The sequence below is a fragment of the Pongo pygmaeus genome, chromosome 15, assembly GCF_028885625.2.
Source record: "Pongo pygmaeus isolate AG05252 chromosome 15, NHGRI_mPonPyg2-v2.0_pri, whole genome shotgun sequence".
NCBI classification, from domain to species: domain Eukaryota; kingdom Metazoa; phylum Chordata; class Mammalia; order Primates; family Hominidae; genus Pongo; species Pongo pygmaeus.
The window spans coordinates 90,016,948-90,038,497 of record NC_072388.2 but is presented as its reverse complement, the minus strand read 5'-3'; the positions used below and the strand labels follow the sequence as shown (position 1 = coordinate 90,038,497).

The 21,550-nt window shown below is 38.9% G+C and overlaps 1 protein-coding gene across 4 annotated transcripts in view; it reads left to right on the top strand.

The window, feature by feature from the left end:
• Positions 1 to 21,550, top strand: part of RPS6KA5 (ribosomal protein S6 kinase A5) — a 199,183-nt gene that overhangs the window by 72,873 nt on the left and 104,760 nt on the right. For all 4 annotated transcript variants that reach the window (XM_054447530.2, XM_054447531.2, XM_054447534.2 and 1 more), the window contains exon 3: positions 14,905 to 15,123. In XM_054447530.2, coding sequence (XP_054303505.1) covers positions 14,905 to 15,123 — 219 coding nt within the window. The remainder of the gene's footprint in view (positions 1 to 14,904; positions 15,124 to 21,550) is intronic.

Sequence of the window (21,550 nt, the reverse complement as noted above, 5' to 3'; positions counted from 1 at the left end):
GATTACAGGTATGAGCCACCACGCCCAGCCAACATTTTCAAACATACAAAAGCTGAGTGAGTTTTCTACCAATAGGTCCCCTATGAGAATTTTAAAAGAAGTAGTTTTAGGAAGAAGGAAAATAATCCCTGGAGAATTTTCCGAGACGCAAAAAGAATTACTGAACAAACAGTCTAAAGCATACTGACTGTGTAAAGCTCTGGTCACGATGTCTCATTTGTGGAGTTGAAAAAAGAAAACTGAAAAATTGGACAAAATAGCATTTAATTTGGGAGGTGACAGGAGTTAGTTTCCTGAAGTAATGTTCCTCAAAGTTTAACATGCACAGTAATCTTGAAATGTGTAAATTACCAAACTGATTGAAAAAGGTGTGAGAAACCTGCATAGTCCTATAACTGTTAAAGAGATTGGTCAGTAAGCAAAAATCCTCCTACTGGGAAGACACTCAGTACAGTTTTAAGAATGAGTTCTGCCACATATTCAAGGCATAGATAATTCTGATCTTCCACAAACTCTTTCAGAGAACAGGAAAAGGGGGATTATTTCCTCCAACTCATTGTATGAGTCCAGTATAACCTTGATTCCAAAAAATACACTAGGACAGTATAAAGAAGGCAGATTATCAGCCCATTTTGTATATGTGAAATTTTTAATATCAAATTTGTATAGTCAAACCTTGTGTGTATTTTCTTTCAACACATTGAATACTTTGACTCATTATCTATTATACCTCTGCACTGAGTAGTTTGGTTACAGGCCTTGAAGACAATTCTACAAAGGTAAGGAAACAGTTTACCTGTAATGTTTTGCCTTTGTATTTCCATTTCGTGCATCTGCACTGTTTTACAATGGATTAGTTGTCAGCCATGGAGACACTTTTCCTTTTTGCCAGCTGACAGTGTAGTCTCTTATGAGAAGATGGGATAACTAAGAAATATCATTATAAGTATATCTGTCTTTAAAAAATCACAGTTTTGATGACTAAATGGAGTAGGTGGAAGCTTTTATTGTGAATATAATAAAATCTCAATTTTTATTCAAAAATTTTACCACTAATCTTTCAGTTTCATTACCTTTTTAAGATAATTTTTTTTCAGCACTACTTAGAATAATAGGAAAGCCTCATCAGATGTCTTCATGTGTCATGTAAGGTTTTCTTTGGAAATGAAACTGAAAACTCTTCTGATGAATTAATTTCTATATATTTAAACTAGAAAAAATGCTATTCATCAAATGTCTTGAAGACTTTGTGGAATATTTGAATATCAAAGATTTACTTTTTGACACTTAAATACATGTAATATGCATAAAACTCTTTTTTACTCAGATTGACTTGCTTCTCTTGAACTGTCTAGTTTCCTTTGGCCTATCACTAATCTTCTTGATCAGTTTTCTGAGCTAGAAAGTTTTAAATAATTTTGGATTCTTTTTGGATTCTTCTCTATTTCGACCTCTTTCTCTCTCTTTTTTTTTTTTTTTTTTTTTTTTTGAGATGGAGTCTCACTCTGTCACCCAGGCTGGAGTACAGTGGTGTGATCTCAGCTTACTGCAACCTCTGCCTCCCAGGTTCAAGCTGTTCTCCTGCCTCAGCCTCCTGAGTAGCTGGGATTACAAATGTGCACCACTGTGCCCGGATAATTTTTGTATTTTTAGTAGAGACGGGGTTTCACCATGTTAGCCAGGCTGGTCTCAAACTCCTGACCTCAAGTGACCCATCTGCCTTGGCCTTCCAAAGTGCTAGGATTACAGGTATCAGCCGCTGTGCCCAGCCCGGCCTCTTCTATTTTCTCACAAAGTGCTATAATTTTCCCTTTAAAGTGATCCTTGGATTTACCTTTTCTGGGCCTAAGAAGGGAAAGTGCCATCACTCATTTTACCTTATGTATGAATTCTTTCAAGGGGTATCTTAACCTGTCTGCCTTTCTGTAGGCTCTCTCTTCCATTTATGCAGTTTAATATCATATGCTGTTATACGTAATATACAGTCTTACTAAAATACAACATTTTCGTGCAGTTTTCCTGTTTAAGAACATATACTGCATTTTTTCCCAGTTAACTATTCAAGCCCAAATTCTTGCCTTGCTTTCAGTTTCCCCTGTCTTTTTTTGCCCAGCTTACCCTGATATTCTGCCTACTTTCTATTTTTTCCCCAACATTTATTTTAGGTTTGGGGGTACATGTTCAGGTTTGTTACCTGAGTAAATTGCCTGTTGCTGGTGTTTGGTGTAAAAATGATTTTGTCACCTAAGTAGTGAGCATAGTACCCTATATGTAGTTTTTCAACCATCACCCTCCTCCTACCCTCTCCCCTCAAGTAGGCCCTGTTCTTTCCATTTTTATTTCCATGTGTACTCAATATTTAGCTCCCACTTATAAGTGAGATCATTTTCTTTTCCTACATCAGTTTGCTTAGGAAAATGGCCTCCAGCTGTATCCATGTTGCTGCAAAGGACATGATTTCATTTTTTAAAATGGCTGCATAGTATTCTGTGGTGTATATGTACCATATTTTCTTTATCCAGTCCACCATTGATGGGCATCTAGGTTGATTCCATGTCTTTGCTATTTTGAATAGTGCCACAGTGAACATGCAATGAACATATGAGTACATGTGTCTTTTTGGTAGAATGATTTATATTCCTTTGTGTATATACCCAGTAATGGGATTTCTGGGTTGAGTGGTATTTCTTTTTTAAGTTATTTGAGAAATTTCAACTGCTTTCCACAGTGGCTGATGTAATTTACATTCCCACTTGCAATGTATAAACGTTCTGTTTTCTCCACAACCTCACCAGTATCTGTTATTTTTTGACTTTTGAATAATAGCCCTTCTGACTGGTGTGAGATGGTATCTCATTGTGGTTTTTATTTGCGTTTCTCTGATGATTAGTGATGTTGAACATTTTTTCATATGCTTGTTGGCCGTGTGTATGTTTTCTTTTGAGAAGGATCTATTCATATCCTTTGCCCATTTTTTAATGGCATCGTTTGTTTTTTGCTTGTTGATTTGTCCACCTACTTTCTAGTCCAGTTTATTTTCCTTCACTTGCCTACAATTATGTGTACTTTTCCACCCTCTGATGCCCTGCCTTATCTTGTTCCCCCATTGGTAGTGCTCATCTTTTTTTCCACCTGTCCAAATCCTGCCCAAATTGCTTTATTCTCTGAATTGTTGCACTGAGAGCCCTCCATAGAGAGCATAGCGCTGACTTGTTCTCTGAATTTTCCTTCACATCTGCAATCTTTCCTCTAGATTGTAAGCTCTTAAGATCATCCCTGTATATTTTTCCAACCCTGTTGCCCTGTCCCCCTACCTGCCCATAATCCAGCATTGTGTGAAGTATAATAATAGTCTATCAAGTATGTCATTTATGCTGTTGTCTCTAGCATTATTCTTCAGATTGATACCCAAAAGCCTAGGAAATATCTTTGGCTCATCTTTTAGAATTTGTTTGATGATGAAATTTTGGGTTATTTTGGGGAATAATGATTATATTTTTATTTCTTTTTTAATCTCTTCTGCTGCCTTCCTTTTGACCATTTTGCCTTTTTTGAGATATCTGTCCAAGTGTGGGAGAAGCAAGTGTTTAAATGTACCTGTGGGTGTGCATTATCAGTAATTCTAATAATGAAGTGCAGCATGAAGGTCTCAGCTAAAGACTTTAGTATTCTCTGAATTTTTTTTTTTTATCATATATGGTCATGTACTTTGAAGAGCTGAAGTCTTTTTTTTTTTTTTTTTTTTTTTTTTGAGATGGAGTCTTGCTCTGTCACCCAGGCTGGAGTGCAGTGGCGCGATCTGGGCTCACTGCAAGCTCCGCCTCCCGGGTTCACGCCATTCTCCTGCCTCAGCCTCCCGAGTAGCTGGGACTACAGGCACCCGCCACCACGCCCGGCTAATTTTTTGTATTTTTAGTAGAGACGGGGTTTCACCGTGTTAGCCAGGATGGTCTTGATCTCCTGACCTCGTGATCCACCCGCCTCGGCCTCCCAAAGTGCCGGGATTACAGGCGTGAGCCACTGCGCCTGGCCTGAAGAGCTGAAGTCTTGTCTTACCATGACAAAAAGGAAAAAAGAAAAATTTTGCCATGTAAGAGTAAAGGATGCAGCTGAGTTGATTCACTCTTCTGGTTTTGGTGCTTTCACACGGTTGTAGAGTACTTGAGTATCAAGGATGACGTAGAAGACTCAGGTTTGCATCTTGACACTGTTGTTGCTTACTTGAGTTTCTTGAGTTAATCATATGAACTCTGTGAGCCCAAGTCCCTTTGGCATAAGTTATTATAATAATACCTATCTCACAATGTTGTTATAAGATTAATGAAATGATGGATATGAATTGCCAATTACTAGATAACCATGGGTTGTGGTTATTTATTGAACAGGGAACTCCATTGTAAAGCTGTAACCTAAATTGAAAAAGCAAAATTATTTAGGACTTACTCATAAGAAGAGATTATTTATTTATTATTTTATATAGTCACTTTATTAGCATCTCTGGGAGTAATTTCAACTAAAGTGATATTTTTAATAATAAAAATTTAACAAGTGAGAAAATACCTCATAAATGAGATGTTGTTAATTGCAATTTTGTTAGCATTTATAAGAAGTTGATTTGTATGTTACCTTAAGCATAACATGTCAAATGGAAAGATTATATTTCTTTGTTATTTATTTTCTTTTTTTTTTTTGAGACAGAGTATTGCTCTGTTGCCCAGACTGGAGTGCAGTGGCACGATCTCAGCTCACTGCAACCTCCGCCTTCTGGATTGAAGCAATTCTCCTGCCTCAGCCTCCTAAGTAGCTAGGATTACAGGCACCTGCCACCATGCCTGGCTAATTTTTGTATTTTTATTAGAGACGGCGTTTCACCAAGTTGGCCAGGCTGGTCTCAAACATCTGACCTCAGGTGATGCACCCGCCTCGGCCTCCCAAAGTGCTGGGATTACAGGTGTGAGCCACCATGCCCAGCCTCTTATTTGTATCAAACAAACGTATTCAAACATCTTGGATTCTGAACCATCTTAGCGTAGTATAGGTTAACATTCCTCTCCTAAGATATACATGATATGAGTAATAAAATGTTTTGATTGCCTGACACATAATAAATGCTATGTAAGTTTTAGCTGTTTTGTTTTTCAGTTTTAGCTATTATTGGGGAAGCTGAACGGGAATGTAGTTCAGCTTCTAAAAGAGCTAATGTAATACATTACCAAGCTTTCAGCTTAGCTTTATACATAAGTGAATGTCATTTCTTAATGAGTGTTTTTGTAAAGCCTAAAATGTGTCCTGCAGTAAATAGAGAAATAACAACCACCAAAGGTCTTCCTGGTTTCAGGCCTTGCTGATGCATTTATTTCCATTCTAGAGCCAGAATGATTTTTCTGATGGGCAAATTTGATTATGTCACTTTTCAATTTAAAACTCAGTTCATTCCCGTTGGTCTTGGGATTCATTCACTCATTTGTATTTACCAAGAGGCAGACACTGTTCTGGGTGCTGGAGATAAGAGTAGTGAGTATTAAATATGTATATATTATACACACACACACACACCATACAACATAAAACCTTGTAAATAGAATAGTATGGAGCTGATCTTCATGTAATGCAGAGTTATTTGTGAGTTTATGAAACCTTGGAGTGAGTGCTGGCAAAGTATGGAGTTCAGAGGGCCTTGCTTATGATAGCGTCTAATGAGCAATAACCATTTGTGCCTACCTTGGTCCCTGGTGTCCTCTTAAGAAGTTCACTTTTTCCTTATGTGGATATCCTTTGTTGTTGTTGTTGCTGCTGCTGCTGTCATCTAATCAACAGTAGATCTTGTAAGTTTGCTCTGTGGAAATACTGTTTTTCCAGTTGAGGCGGTCTTTGGGCTGCTTTCCCTAGCCTTCAGTGCCATCTTGAAATGTAATTTGTGATATTTCTTTACTCATTGGTCCCAGACTCTATGAATATTCCTGATAAGATAGCTTTTTTTCCCTCCAATCTTTTTTTACTTCAGATTTACAGTAACACATTTCATTTATTAAATGAGACATGCTTGTTTCTCATGGGTAATTTGTTACTAGAGGATGCTGTAAATTGCACTAGGCAACTTAAAGACATTGCTACTTTTTGATGACATGATAGAGGGAAAAATACTTCGGTTGAGTCATTTAAAAGACAGTTTTAAAAAGTACGATGACTTAGTCATCATTTGTCATTTTATTCTTTTAAGTGTTTGGAAAGTATCCGTATTAAAATAATACCTTTAAAAGCATGTATTCATTAAATTGTCAAAATTGTCATTCAAAAAATTTATAATTTTGCATTTGTGTATGTGTATACCCACTATACCTTATGCTTCAGTGTAAGCCTACAATGTTTATGTAAGTTTTGGAGGTTAAATGTTTGTGATGTTTTATGCCATAATAAAAAGATGACTCCATATGAAGGTGTCACATGACATTGTCTCTCTAGTGTAAATACAATTTTATTTATTATTGGTACTATGTTAGGTCATGTTAGCTAGAAGCAGATCCCGGGACATGGACTTGGATTTATGTGATTTACTGCAGGAGCACTCTCAGGAGAACAAGAGCGAGCGAACGAGGGTGGTCAGGGGAGGAGCCTAAACAGGCATGTGGTCTAAGCAGTGGTCTGGATTCAGCCTGGACTTATGGGAAGTTTTGGAGCAAGAGCAAAGAGGCAGGCCTTTTATACCTGTGTTAGTCAGTGGAGTAGAGAATGATGGCATGTAACCTTCCGGGTGTGGCGGCCCCTGTCTACCTGAGGCCTTTCTCCAGCAGCCAACACTCACAGTAGCTGGAGAACAGATGCACCGGCCTGTAAAGGGGACCTGGCAGAACACCATCAGCACCCACTACAGATGGTCATTAACTCCAGCAGTTAAGACATCACTATTTAGTTAGGCAAACAACTTGTCTTTTGAGATATAAATAGAGAATCATTTATGAATATGCTTCTTAGTCTTCTTTTGATACTTATTTTAACGTATTTTTTTTTTTAGTAAGATGCACTGGTAATCATGTTTACCAGATTGAAATAAGCATGCCAGGAGGCATAGCTAGTGTGGTGGATGACCAAGTCACCATTTCACAAGATTGCAATAATCTGGAAAGATTAATTTTAGGAGTGATTAATATGATTCTTCAGTTAGTAGAAATTCTCTCGTATGACACAGTTGGTATGTGTAGGTAATTTTAAAAAGTTGGTTCAAGTGGGAATCATTTAAAAATCATTATATATTTTTTGAACATTTTTTACTTAAAATGTATAAGAGTACTTCACTTGTGAATCTTTGGATGTAAGCACAGGACTCTGAGTATAGGTTAATAAACAGTTTATTTTGCATAAACCACGGTTGAATCCATCATCTAAAAATAACAGTTTCAGATTCTTTAGAGTGAGAACTAGACAGATTTTAAGTAGTCTGAGTACAAAATCCTTTTAGATTTTCACAGTTTCCCCCTAGCCTTTTATAGTTGTTTCACTCACACCTAATTTTTCAGCAGTTCCTTTCTTTAAAGTGTTTTGCTTTTATCTAGTCCTTTCAAAGCATTCATCCTCATTGTTCTCTTTTGCATGCACATTTCAGTGGTTCATGTAATATTTAATGAATTTACATAATAAGAATAAGAGATACAACAAGTAGAAATAGGCAAAGCAACAAGTATCAGTGACTGGCATGGAACTGCATGGGTGCAGAAATGCACATGTAAACTAGTCGTAGATTGTCAGTGTGCAGTGGGTGTTTTCAGAGGGAAAGGGGAGTATAAGACTAAGTTGGTCTTAGGAGCTGGCTAAGTGTGAGTCACTTAAGAGCATTTCTACTGTATTTTTTAAGTGGTAGTTCAAGTTCAATAGTTAATAAGTTTGTTATGAACCCAAAGTACAGCATGGCTAGTAAACATTCTATTCAAGGTATAATTTTAAGCTGCATTAACAAAAGTTTGAGTGAAAGAAAACATTGCTCTCACCTTGGTTGAGCCTTTCAGGTCCTAGTGAGAACAGCATGTCCAAGTTCAGCACCATAAGGAAGGACATAAAGCAGGGGCCCCTGAACAATGGCTCTTCTTCCTGGCTCGTGGTTGCTTCCTTCAGAATAATGCATGTAAACGTGTACACACACAAAATTTTGCATGCATTTGTTACATTTTAAATTGATTGTTTTTACAAATAAAAAATATTTTTTAACCAATTAACCTCATACCATTTTAATGTAAAAATTAAAGGTGGCCGGACACAGTGGCTCACACCTGTAATCCCAGCACTTTGGGAGGCGGAGGTGGGCAGATCACCTGAGGTAGGTAGTTCGAGACCAGCCTGACCAACATGGAAAAACCTCATTTCTACTAAAAATACAAAATTAGCTGGGTGTGGTGGCGCATGCGTTGTAATCCCAGCTACTTGGGAGGCTGAGGCAGGAGAATTGCTTGAACCCAGAAGGTGGAGGTTGTGGTGAGCCAAGATCGTGCCATTGCACTCCAGCCTGGGCAACAGGAGCAAAACTCCGTCTCAAAAAAGAAAAAGATTAAAGGCTACTTATGAACATATTTAATAAATTCAAATTTTGCAAATAAAGTGAAAAGATAAGTTTATGCTCAAGAAGACTACTTTGGCTTGGCTTAAAAAATAAGTTGGAACTGTGCAGTGGTTTCTGACATGGCAGCATGGATGTCTTCTTGTTTTAAAACTGTCAGTCATTTTTAACTTTTCTTTATTATAGCAATAAGTGCTTAAAACCTGGTTCACAATAATTGTGGCAAATGGAATAAGAGCCACACATTTAGAAAAGCAAGCTGAAAAGAAACCTACTCCAAGGAACCAGAAATTTTTCTATGACACCTCCATTGGTTCAGTATATATTATTTCTTCTCATCAAGCCACTGAAATCATTATCAACAAAGATTGTCAACGTTTTGCTGTCTACATCAGGTAGAATAGAATTATAAATCCACATTTCAGTTTGAACAGAAGTGACCTTCATAAGATATCTGCAGTGTTCTTCCAACCTATAGAAATCTGTGTCCAGCTTTGGAAAAATTTACATAGTTGATCCAGTTCTCTCTTCTGAAATGGCTGTTTAGCTAAAAGAGCACGTAGGTTTTCAGCAGCATTCAAAATGGTGTCTGTAGGGCCATGAATTGAAAGATTTACCTCATTCATGTGGTCTCAAATATCAGCCAAGCTAAATCAGTAAGTAATCCTTCCTGTCATTTGTTCTTAGAATGTACTTTCCCTCAATCTCAAAAAGTAGAACCTCTACCTCAAGTTCAGTCAAACGCTGCAGGACTAGTCCTTTGGAATACCAGTGAACTTCATGATCTCAGGCTGAGTGCAGTGGCTCACGCCTGTAATCCCAGCACTTTGGGAAGCCAAGGCGGGTGGATCACCGGAGGTCAGGAGTTTGAGACCAGCCTGGCCAACATGGTGAAACCCCATCTCTACTAAAAATACAAAAATTAGCTGGGCGTGGTCGTGGGCACCTGTAGTCCCAGCTAATCGGGAGGCTGGGACGGGAGAATCGCTTGAACCCAGAAGGAAGAGGTTGCAGTGAGCCAAGATCACGCCGCTGCACTCCGACCTGGGCAACAGAGCAAGACTTGGTCATAAATAAATAAATAAATTGTGTTTAGAATTTCATGTTCTCTTTTGCTCTTCATTTCCCCATTCCTCTTTCCCGATGCCCCTTTTCCCTCCCCTCCCCTTCCCTTTTCTTTCCTTCTTCCTTTTTCTTTTTCTTTCTCCCTTTCTTTCTCTCTCTCTTCTTTCTTCTTCTTTTCTTTTTTTTTTTTTTTTTTTTCCTGAGACAGAGTTTTGCCCTGTTGCCCAGGCTGGAGTGCAGTGGCACGATCTCAGCTCTCTGCAACTTCTGCCTCGTGGGTTCCAGCAATTCTCCCACTTAAGCCTTCTAAGTAGCTGGGACCACAGGCATGCCCCACCACACCCACATAATTTTTGTGTTCTCTGTAGAGTCGGGTTCTCCCTGTGTTGCCCAGGTTCGTCTTAAACTCCTGGGCTCAAGTGATTTGCCTGCCTCTGCTTCTCAAAGTTCTGAGATTATCACATGAGCCACTGTGCCAGTACTTTGCTCATATTTCTTTCTTTTTTTTTTTTTTTGAGTCGGAGTCTTGCTCTGTCCCCCAGGCTGGAGTGCAATGGCGCAACCTTGGCTCACTGCAACCTTTGCCTCCTGGGTTAAAGCGATTCTCCTGCCTTAGCCTCCCGTGTAGCTGGGATTACAGGCACCCGCCACCAGGCCTGGCTAATTTTTTTTTTCTTTTTTTTTTTTTTTTGAGATGGAGTCTCACTCTGTTGCCCAGGCTGGAGTGCAGTGGCACGATCTCGGCTCACTGCAAGCTCCACCTCCTGGGTTCACACCATCCTCCTGTGTCAGCCTCCCGAGCAGCTGGGACCACAGGTGCCCACCATGACCCCTGGCTAATTTTTTGCATTTTTAGTAGAGATGGGGTTTCACTGTGTTAGCCAGGATGGTCTCCATCTCCTGACCTCATGATCTGCCCGCCTCGGCCTCCCAAAGTGCTGGGATTACAGGCATAAGCCACTGCGCCTGGCCAACTTTTGTATTTTTAATAGAGACGGGGTTTCACCATGTTGGTGAGGCTGATCTCCAACTCCTGACCTCATGTGATCCACCCGCCCCAGTCTCCTAAAGTGCCGGGATTACAGGCGTGAGCCACTGTGCCTGGTCCCCTTGCTTATATTTCTTAACAGAATATCTCGAAAAGACCTTAGCTCTGATGTAGTTGATAAGATTAACAGCGGTAGACACGACTTCTGTGAGGATTGCTAATTGAGCATTTGATGCCATAGCATGTTGATGCAGAAATTAAGAGAGTCATACCTATTAAGGCATGAATGTAGTTTCTTTAAGCAGCTCCATCCAAGCAGGAAGTACTATTGTTTTATCTTTTTTTTCTTCCTTTGGAGACAGGATCATGCTCTGTCACACAGGCTGTAGTGCAGTGGTGCAATCATGGCTCACTGCTGTCTCAAACTTCTAGCCTCAAGTGATCCTTCTATCTCAGATCCCCAAAGTATTGGCATTACAGGCATGAGCCACTGAACCCAGTCCCTATTTTGTTTATCTTTTTTTTTTTTTTTTTGCCAAAGGAATTTTCATTATGGTAGTCTTTGCAGTTTCTTAAAATTACTTTAAAAATAAGATTACTCTAATAATGTCAGGGCACACATAGTGAATGAAAGGCCGGAGTTGGCTGCACTTGCAGGCAGTCATTCATCCAGTTCCAAACTAAAAGAAAAGAATATTGCCACCAATTCCAGTTTCAATGGCCACTCTTGAAATATTGGAGAACAAAAAGGTGGTTCTGGAATAGATAGCATTATTCAACAGAAGGACTACTTTACTTTCTTTCTCTGCTCTGAGCTATAAACCAGCTTAACCAGGTCAGGTGGCTTCAAGATCTCTCCAGTATGGAATGTGTTTTCTTCCCATTTGGCAATGTGATAAACAGCTTTATGGGTGCTTCAAAAACAAAACTGTTTGGAGGCAACTATGTTTTAGTTACACAGCCTTCTTAGAAGTAAGATCGTTATCTGAAATACTTATTGTTTGGAATGTTGTAAGGCACTCCTTGAATGTTGTTGATAATAAGCACCCACTGGCACTTACCATGTGATGAAGCATTGTAGCTTAAATGTTAATCATGGCAATTATAAAAGTAAAAACAAAATATTTGTGAGCTTCATTATAGTTTTTCCCTGACATTGTCTGATAGACGAACACAATTGCGTTGGCAGAGTACGTGGTCTTTAATTCATATTATTGAGAAACTTCTTGATGTTATCACATGGCAAGGATGATTTCGTATTATTTGACCATATAGATTGTAACATAGCAATCAGGATGATTTTATATTATTTGATCATATATATTGACATCCTATGCTACTTCATGCATATTTTGAGTGAAATACAATAGTTTTTAAAGTAACGGAAAGAAATCAAAGAAAAAAATATTTACAACCCCACAGAACATATCAGTGGAACCTCCTAGTGGTGAGAGGTCTCGGAGTCATCTTACTTTGAAATTGATTTAAGAAGGAAAGAGTATGGAGATTACATGATAGTGCTTTTAAATATTTAAAAGATTATCTTATAGAAGAAGAGTGATACTCTTTTTTAAGTCCAGAGGATATAGAAGGACAAATGAAAATTATAAAATGGCCTGCTTCCAGTCAATATAAAGAAGATTTTCTTTCAGACTAAGTTTCACTCTTGTTGCCCAGGCTGCAGTGCAATGGCACGCTCTCGGCTCACTGCAACCTCCACCTCCCAGGTTCAAGCGATTCTCCTGCCTCAGCCTCTCAAGTAGCTGGGATTACAGGCATGGGCCACCATGCCCGGCTAATTTTGTGTTTTTAGTAGAGACAGGGTTTCTCCATGTTGATCAAGCTGTTCTCAAACTCCCAACCTCAGGTGATCCACTCGCCTCAGCCTCCCAAAGTGCTGAGATTACAGGCGTGAGCCACCACGCCTGGCAACATAAGGAAGATTTTCAAACAGAGCCTCCCATCAATAAAATGGGCCGTTTTGCAAAACTTCCTCCTCTTGGAAGAAGGAGCACTGGGTCCATTCACTGTTAAAACACCTAACTTGCATTGTGACTTCTATTTAATCTCTGATTCCCTATTTATTTGCCTATGAGGTCATTCACTTAAGTGAAGCAGGTAGACCACAGGTAAGACTGTGGGCCCAGGAGTCAGACTAAATGGCAAGTGTGACCTTGGACAAGTGACTCAACTCTTCTATACTTCAGTTTCTTCATTTATAAAATGGAGATAATAGCTCTCACCTACTTATAGGAATGTTGTAAGAATCGAATGAGTTTATATATATCATAAGTGCCTGACAAGTACTCAGATGTTAGGTTCGAACACCCAGCAGCCTGTGTGTCACATGGTCAACCCCTACGTTGCGGACAGATGTGCTAGGAAGAAGCTGAACAGCCATGTTTCGGTGATCTTGTGGAAAGAATTCCTGGTTTTGAGAGCATAGATGGATTCCCTAATTTCTAAAAACCATGATGCTCTGGAGTTAGGAACCTAGGATAACAAGAATTTAGGGTAAGTGCCATGTGTATGTAAGGAACACAGAAGTTTCAGGGCTGCTTGTGGAAGACTTTACCTTCTCCTGAGTTTATATAGTGGCTTACCCTGTTGGAAGGTGTAGTGCATAGTATTTTCTAGCTTCATTTTGTTGCTTCTGAATAGATAAACTTTTTTTATTTGTATACACTAATTTGTTAGGTTCCAAAAGTTGTCATTTCATCTTGTTGATTCACTTCTGCCTTACTAAGCTCTCAACCTATAATTATTGGATTTCCGATGAGCTAATACGCAAACCTTTGTGAACTTTTTCTGTGCCCTGGAATGTGTTCAGTATGTTTACAGTACTGGTTATATTAAGATCCAGAATGTCTGATTACTAGCACTTGTGAGGAATCACTTTTTTGTTCATTTATGGTTCAGAGTGTGGTCCCTGGAGTCACACTCCTTGCATTTGAATCAGTTCTACTGCCTCTTGCCTCAGTCTTTGGGCCAGTTCTGTAACTATTCTGAACACATTTCCTCATGGGTGAAATAGAATTGCTAAAAGCACCAGCCTCACTGGCTGTTTTTGAGGATTAAGTGAATCGATATGTTTAGTGCAGCACCGGGCATCGGCAAGTCCTTAATAAATGTTGGTGCTCTTTCTCAGGATTATTAGTCTTTCACTGATCTCTTGCACATTGTGTGTTGGTATTAATCCAGTTCCCAGAGTACTGAACTGAATAACATACGGAGTACAAGAGCCCTTCCCTTAAAGCTCCCTTCTTCTAGTGGGTGGATTACAATAGAATTAGGTGGTAAATGCCATAGAGTGTGAATATTGATCTCGGCCAGAATTCAAACTAACTCAATAATGGTCTGATTAAAGCATTTAACAGAGAGACTGGACTTAAACATCCCAGAAAGCATTTGCCTTTTTAAACAGATTAACTGTAGAGAATTGATACCTTGTAGGGATGAAGTAGGGGACTCACCTTTTCATTCCCAAAGTGTTTTTGTTTTTTTGTCTTCCCTTCTTCCTCCCTCTTCCTTCCACTCTTCCTGCCCTAGCCCACTTCTCTAAGAAAATAAATGCAGAGAACCTGCTCTGCCCACAGGCACAGTGCCCACATGGCCCCAATTCCTCCACCTGGAGGAGGGGCACCACACATAGGATCATGCCCAACAGAGTCCTTATTATGAAAAGTGTGGCAAGGTTGACCTAGTAAGCTGTAAATTATTGCCCAGAGATACAAAAGGGCTTCTGTCGTATTGTATGCAATTTAGGATCTTTTCATGTTTTAAGTCTGAAGATCTCTTTTGTTAATATAATGTCAGCTTATGTTGCTTTAGGCTTTTTTTTTTAATAAGTATAGAGGAATAATTGAGGCATTTGATTTATATATATATGAAATTCTTATTAAGAACTGCCTTCATTTGTCTACATCAGTAACAAATATATATATACCTAGAAGTTTTATCTGATGTCTAAAATGTCCTGGTTGTTCCAGAATTAGATTGTGGTTAGTTGACCATAATAACAGCTAGTTTCCTACAGCTAAAAATATTGAGGAGAGAATAACAGTAAAAGAGTAAAAGCATAATTTTGTCAGCAGTGGCTAGATATGTAAACATTGAGGGTTAGACCTAGAAATATATTTGGTATAAAATTGAAGAAATCTATCAAAGAACTATTTGAACTGGTACCAAGGGTACTTTTTCCTTTAAAGAGTGTATTTTTTGTGCATTAAATAAATTTAGTTCCACTAAATTACGATTTTGCCTGTGTAGCATTTTAATTCTTTTTATTTTTTCTTTTCATTTTCAGCTTATGGAAAAGTATTTCTAGTTCGTAAAATAAGTGGCCATGATACTGGAAAGCTGTATGCCATGAAAGTTTTGAAAAAGGCAACAATAGTTCAAAAGGCCAAAACCACAGAGCATACAAGGACAGAACGACAAGTCCTGGAGCACATTAGGCAGTCGCCATTTTTGGTGACATTACATTATGCTTTCCAGACAGAAACCAAACTTCATCTCATTTTAGGTAAGTGTCAGTTGTTATCAGACTTTTTATGGAAACACTTTTCTTTGGGTCTTAAGTTATAATGTACTTAAAGGGCAAGATACTATGGACTTAGAAGAAGTGAAATATTTTGATTCTCATTCTTTCTGGTGGCATCTCCTGGAATATCATGCATTGCTCTGGATTTGAGGCATCCCATTATGGAAGAATTTACCTGCTTCTATTCCACACTCTTTTCTTAGTCTTTTTTTCTTTTTCTTTTTTTTTTGAGACAGAGTCTGGCTCTGTCACCCAGGCTGGAGTGCAGTGGCGCAATCTCAGCTCATTGCAACCGCCGTCTCCCAGGTTCAGGTGATTCTCCTGCCTCAGCCTCCTGAGTAGCTGGGACTACAAGCATGCACCACCATGCCCAGCTAATTTTTGTATTTTAAGTAGAGATGGGGTTTTGCCATATTGGCCAGCCTGCTCTCGAACTCCGGACCTCAAGTGATCTGCCCGCCTTGGCCTCCCAAAGTGCTGGGATTACAGCTGTGAACTGTCACTTCCAGCCCTTCCTTTATTAATGTTAAGAAACATTTGAATTGTTAGCAGTATCTACCTCCCTGGGCAGTATGCTTCCATTCAAATGTGAGGAACTGATTGGTGAAGTGGGCCAGTTTCTGCTTTAGGAGTTCTCAGAATGAACAGGTTTAGGCTGACAAGGGGATGGACGTTCATGGAAACCAGTAATGGAGAAAAACAAAAAAGAAAGAAAAGACTTCTGTTCTTAGAGATGCTTTGCATTCCTAGTGAAAAACTTGATTAGCTACTAATCAGTCAGCGCTTTACACTCCCATTTCCACCCTAGGCACTTTCTGAATCCATTCCTTTATCAAATAGAGCTGGACCTTTATATATGATCTTTGGGAAAGTCCTCAGCACACATTCCCAGACTGCTTTGCAGAAAAGTTCCACCATCTTCTGTTCCCACTAGAGAAATGGCAGTGCTTCTAGTATTCTACCGTCGTTGAAGATTTTATCTGTTACCATTTTGGTCCCATGCTTGTTTTAATTTGCATGTATGTGATATAACTCTCTCCTAGAATTATGGTAAGGATTAAATGAGCTAGAATTTCACATAGTGCTTTGCAAGCATTAGCTATTTCTTGAGTGCCTACAGTATGCCAGCCATTATACTAGGTGTATTCCATAATATCACTGACCCACACAAAGGCACTGCAGGATCTCCTCATTAGTGATGTCAGCATTCTGGAAGCTGTATGTCCTGAAGTTACATATCTTGTGTATACTTGAAGATTGGAGCTCAAGTCTGACTCGTTCCAATGTCTGTCTTCTGTTTCCCTAAATTGCTGCCTGTATTCTTTGATTATTGGTAATACAAAGTGGTTTTTTAATATATATTTGGCCATTTTATTGAATGCTTTTATATTAGGAATTATATTTTTATTAATGATACCTAAGATTGCATTCACCTTTTGAGCCATGATGTTACACTTCATGCTCATTTTGCAATGCTTACCATCAATTAACAATTCTAAATCTTTATTCATGTAGGCCACACTTTCTTCTTTCCTCTTACAGTCCCCATTAATGTTATCATTTGCCTATTGTTCCAGTGAGTCAATATCATCTGGCCCTTCGTTCTGCCTCCTGTGTGTATCTGCTATGTTATTGATTTTTTTGATATATATGTCTTCAGTGTCTACCCACATGAACATAAGACTGTTGTAGGTGACAGAGCATTCTAATACAGCGGTTTCAAACATTTTTAGTGCAGGACCCTTCCCTCAAATGAACACACAGAAATTCAAATGGAAAACAAATGGAAAGGAGTAGCTCTGCTTGTATCTGGGCCTAAGGGTACCAAGCCCTACCAGTTTATTTCTATTCTTTACCCTAGAAGAATTTCCAGGAAAGCTTTAGGAAGTCCATGAGGACTGTTTGATAAATGATTGTCTTTTCAAGTTTCTCCCTGACAATAAACTCATAAAAGTTAAATCATGTGTCTAAGGTTGTCCGAGTCAGAAGCTGGTAAGAAAACAGGTTTCTGGACTCTGCATCATTATGCTCTAGCCTGCCCCCGCCCTTTCTGTCTCCTCTCTTCTTCTTTTTTTTTTTTCTGTTCTCTTAACTATGCTCAATATGCTTTTTAAAATTATTTAAAATTGTAATTTTTATAAAACATTTTAAATTTAGAAGTAGATAGATATGAGTGAAATATTTTGTATTTGACTAGAAAACAGTAGTCCTTAATCATGTTGCTTTTTCGTTGTTGGCTCTCCATTACTTTTGGTCTTTGTCATTGGCCCTAAATAAACAAATCCAAAACAAAACAAGAAAACCCTTTTTTTTTATGCTAAGTCAAGAATGGAACGTGAACTAGACAACATATTCATTCCACAGTGAGTGAGGCATTGCATTTAGAAATCATGCCCTTCTATCTTCTGTTCACATTAATTTATTTAACACAGTTATTCTTTGTGCCTGTTTCAGCAGTTGACTTTTAAAGATGAAAACTTTTCAGGAATTTAGAAGAGGAGCATAAACTGTTTTTATGGTTCAGTTATTTGTTTGCAGTGCCCTAATGCACACTAGGTCAGTTTCCCAAATATCGTGCTATACACTTGGTCCCTGTATTAGTTTGCTAGGGCTGGGTGGCTTAAACAATAGACATTTATTTTCTCACAGTACTGGAGGCTGGAAGTCCAAGATCAGTGTGCCACTAGGATTGGTTTCTCCCACGGCCTCTTTCCTTGGCTGGCAGGTGGCCACTGTCTTATCACCTTTTCACATGTTGTCCCCCTATGCATGTGTGCCCCTGGTATCTCTTTTTGTGCTCAAATTTCTTCCTCCTGTAAGGACACCAGTCAGATTGCTTTGGGGTCCACCCTAGGGGCCTCATTTTAACTCCATTTACAGTCACATTCTAAGGTATTGGAGGCTAGGACTTCAACATAATGAGTTTTGGGAAGATACAGTTCAGCCTATAACAGTCCCAAAAGGTTTATTGATTGACTGACTTTATCCAGCTTTTTGTGAGGTATTAGCAAGAACTTACATGTCTAGCTCTTCAGGGACCTTGCTAACAGTTTGTGTGATGACTAAGTAAATACTATAAACCTTTTTTTAAAAAAAATATATGTTTTCTTAAAGTTTTATTACTGCAAAAGCAGTATATATGCATACAGAAGATACAGGACAGCAAAAATAAGAAAATAAAAACTTATTTTCACTACCCAGCGTGAACCTTATTATATACCCCTCTGTTATCAGTATATATTCTTCTGGGTATTTTTGTCTGTATGTCTATGTGTGTGTTTTATCAAAATGAGTTTGTCCCGTATATGATTTGTAAGCAGATCTTTCCATTAATGATATCTACCTTTCCCAGCTAATAAATTTTCATTTAAAACCCAGTTGTACAAGTTATTTATTGCTGTATAACAAACCACCTAAAATTTTATAGCTTAAACAATGATTTATTTTCTCATGATCCGATGGGTTGGCTGAGCAGTTCTCTAATGGTTAGCCTGGGCTCACTCACCTGGTGTTCAGATGGAGAGTTGGCTGGGCTGTGAGGTCCAAGATGGTTTCATTCTCATGTCTGGTAATTGGTGCTAGCTGTTGGCTGGGCCACCTCTTTTCTCCTCCATATGGCCTCTCATCCTCCAGTACAGTACATCAGCTTTTTCATAGCATGGTAGTATCAGGGCAGCTAGCAACTACTGCCAAGAGGGCAAAAGTGGAGGCTGCAGGGCCTCCTGAGCCTGGACACTGGAACTCACATAGCCTCACTCTCAACACAAGACCAGCCTGGATTCACGGGATGCGGAAATAGACTTCACCTCTTGAAGAGGGGAACTGGAAAGAATTCATGGCCATTTGTCACACAAGTCCATTTTCATATTTTACTAATTGTAACATAATTATGCTTTACAGCTGTTTGTCCAATCCAGGAACGCTCACTTGGTTGTGTCCTTGTAGTATCTTTTAACTTATTCCTGCCTCTGCTGAATTATAGTAGTAATTGGGAAGCTAGATCTAAAGGCTCAGTAGGTTAAACTTAAACGTTTTGAGCTGGAATATACGATAAATGTTGTTATATATTTCATGTTATATCACGTTAGGAGAAACCTATTATCCGATTTTTCCCAATTAGTGATTCTAAGATTAGATTACATAGTGACAGCCTGATCCCTTCATCATAAGGTTATATTTTTTCTCCTAGAAGTGAAAATATTCTGTGTGGTGTTTGGTGTTTGGACCCTGTGTTTGTTTGGTTTTTTTTTTTTTTGAGATGGAGTCTCACTCTGTCACCTTGACTGTAGTGCAGTGGTGCAATCTTGGCCAACTGCAGCCTCCACCTCCTGGGTTCAAGTGATTCTCATGCCTCAGCCTCCCGAGTAGCTGGGATTATAGGCACCTGCCACCATGCCTGGCTAATTTTTGTATTTTTAGTAGAGACAGGGTTTCACCGTGTTGGCCAGGCTGGTCTTGAACTCCTGACCCTCAGGTGATCCGCACGCCTTGGCCTCCCAAAGTGCTGGGATTACAGGCGTGAACCACCACGCCCGCCCTGATACTGGTTTTAACATAATATAACATGTGGTTATAATGTAACGTAACATATGAACATCATATAATTCATAAAGATCTTCCTTGTTCTTTTTTTTATTCCTGCACAATCCTTCGTTCCATTCCATTGTGTACCTAACTGGTTCCCTGTGAAGGGATCCTTGGGTTATTATTTCTTTTCTTTTCTTACGAGGATGCTTCAGGGATAACTTGCACATATGTCATTTTTAATTGTTTGGGGGAAAATACCTGTAGGCTTGATGAAGGGAGATTGCTGGGTCTGTGTTTTCACCGTCTCGCTCTGTTGCCCAGGCTGGAGCGCAGTGATATTGATCTCGGCTCACCGCAACCTCCACCTCCTGGGTTCAAGTGATTCTCCTGACTCAGCCTCCTGAGTAGCTGGGACTACAGGTGCATGCCACCACACCTGGCTAATTTTTGTATTTTTTCAGTAGAGACAGGGTTTCACCATGTTGGCTAGGCTGGTCTCCAACTCCTGACCTCAAGTGATCTGCCCACCTCGGCCTCCAAAAGTGCTGGGATGACAGGCGTGGGCCACCGCACCCATCCTTTTTTGCCATCTCTAATTTTGCCAAATACACTTCCATAGAAGTTGTACCATTTTACATTCCCATCAGCATTGTTTGAGAGTGCCTGTTTCTCCACAGAACGTATTCTCAAACTTCTGGGCATTTGCCTGTCTCATAGGTGAGTAGTAGTGTCTCATTGTAGAGTTACTTTTCTTTTTTTTTTTTTTACTGAATGAGGCCGAACATCTGTTCACATGCTTAAAAAGCCATATGTATTTTTTCCGAGAATTATCTATTTGTACCCTTTGCCTCTTTTTTCCCCTCAATTTATAGGAGCTCATAAAGTAATTAATCATTTCTGGTATGCATTGTAAATACTTTCCCGTTTCCCACGTATTTTTTTGAGTTTGGTTATGATGCATTTACCATGCAAAAATTTATGTATAGTAAAATTTATTTTTAAAATTATTTTTATGGCTTGTGATTTTGAGTCATAGTCAGAAGACCTCCTCTACTCCTCTACTGAGTTTATAAAGGAATTAACTGATGTCTTCTTCCAGTACTTGCATGGTTTTATTTTTTGCATAGAGAACTTGGATCCATGTGGATGGTGTATGACATGAAATAAGGATCCAACTTATCTTTTTCAAATAGCTAATTTTCCCAACACTGTTTAGTTAAAAGTCCACATTTACATTGACTTGAGGTGCTTCCTTTTTCCTCTATGAAATTCTCATATATGTTTGGGTCTATCTGATTTTTTTCTGTTTGGTTTGTTAAGTCATGTGCCAGTACTATACTGTTTTAATTTATCAAGGTTTTACAATGTATTTTAATTCTTGGTAAGGTTAGTTGCCCTCTGCCCCTGATCTTTCATTGCCTTTATTTTTCAGAGCTTTTTGGAGGACTCTTCCTGTTGGTTTATTTTTCAGCATGAACTTTAGAATCACATTGTCTGGTTTTGGGGGATAAAAACTTAAGGTATTTTCATTGGAATTGCTGTAAATTAAAAAATTAATTTAGGGAGCTTGACATTTTTATGATATTGGTTATTCCTATTCAAGAACATGGTATGTTTGCTCATGTTGAAATCCTTCTAAGACCTTCAGATGTGTTTTAGCATTTACTCCTCCTAGCCATGTTTCTTAACTGAATCTTAGATATTCTGTCATCTGTTGCTTTTGTAAATGGGGTCTTCTCTTCCACCATACCTTCTAGCTGAAAGCTATTACTTTTATGTATTAGTTTTATATCCTGCTATCTTACTACATTTTCCTACCTTCCCACATTGCTCATGTCTTGCCCAGTTCCTTCTTAGCCTGCCCTGAAGCATGTTGTTCGGT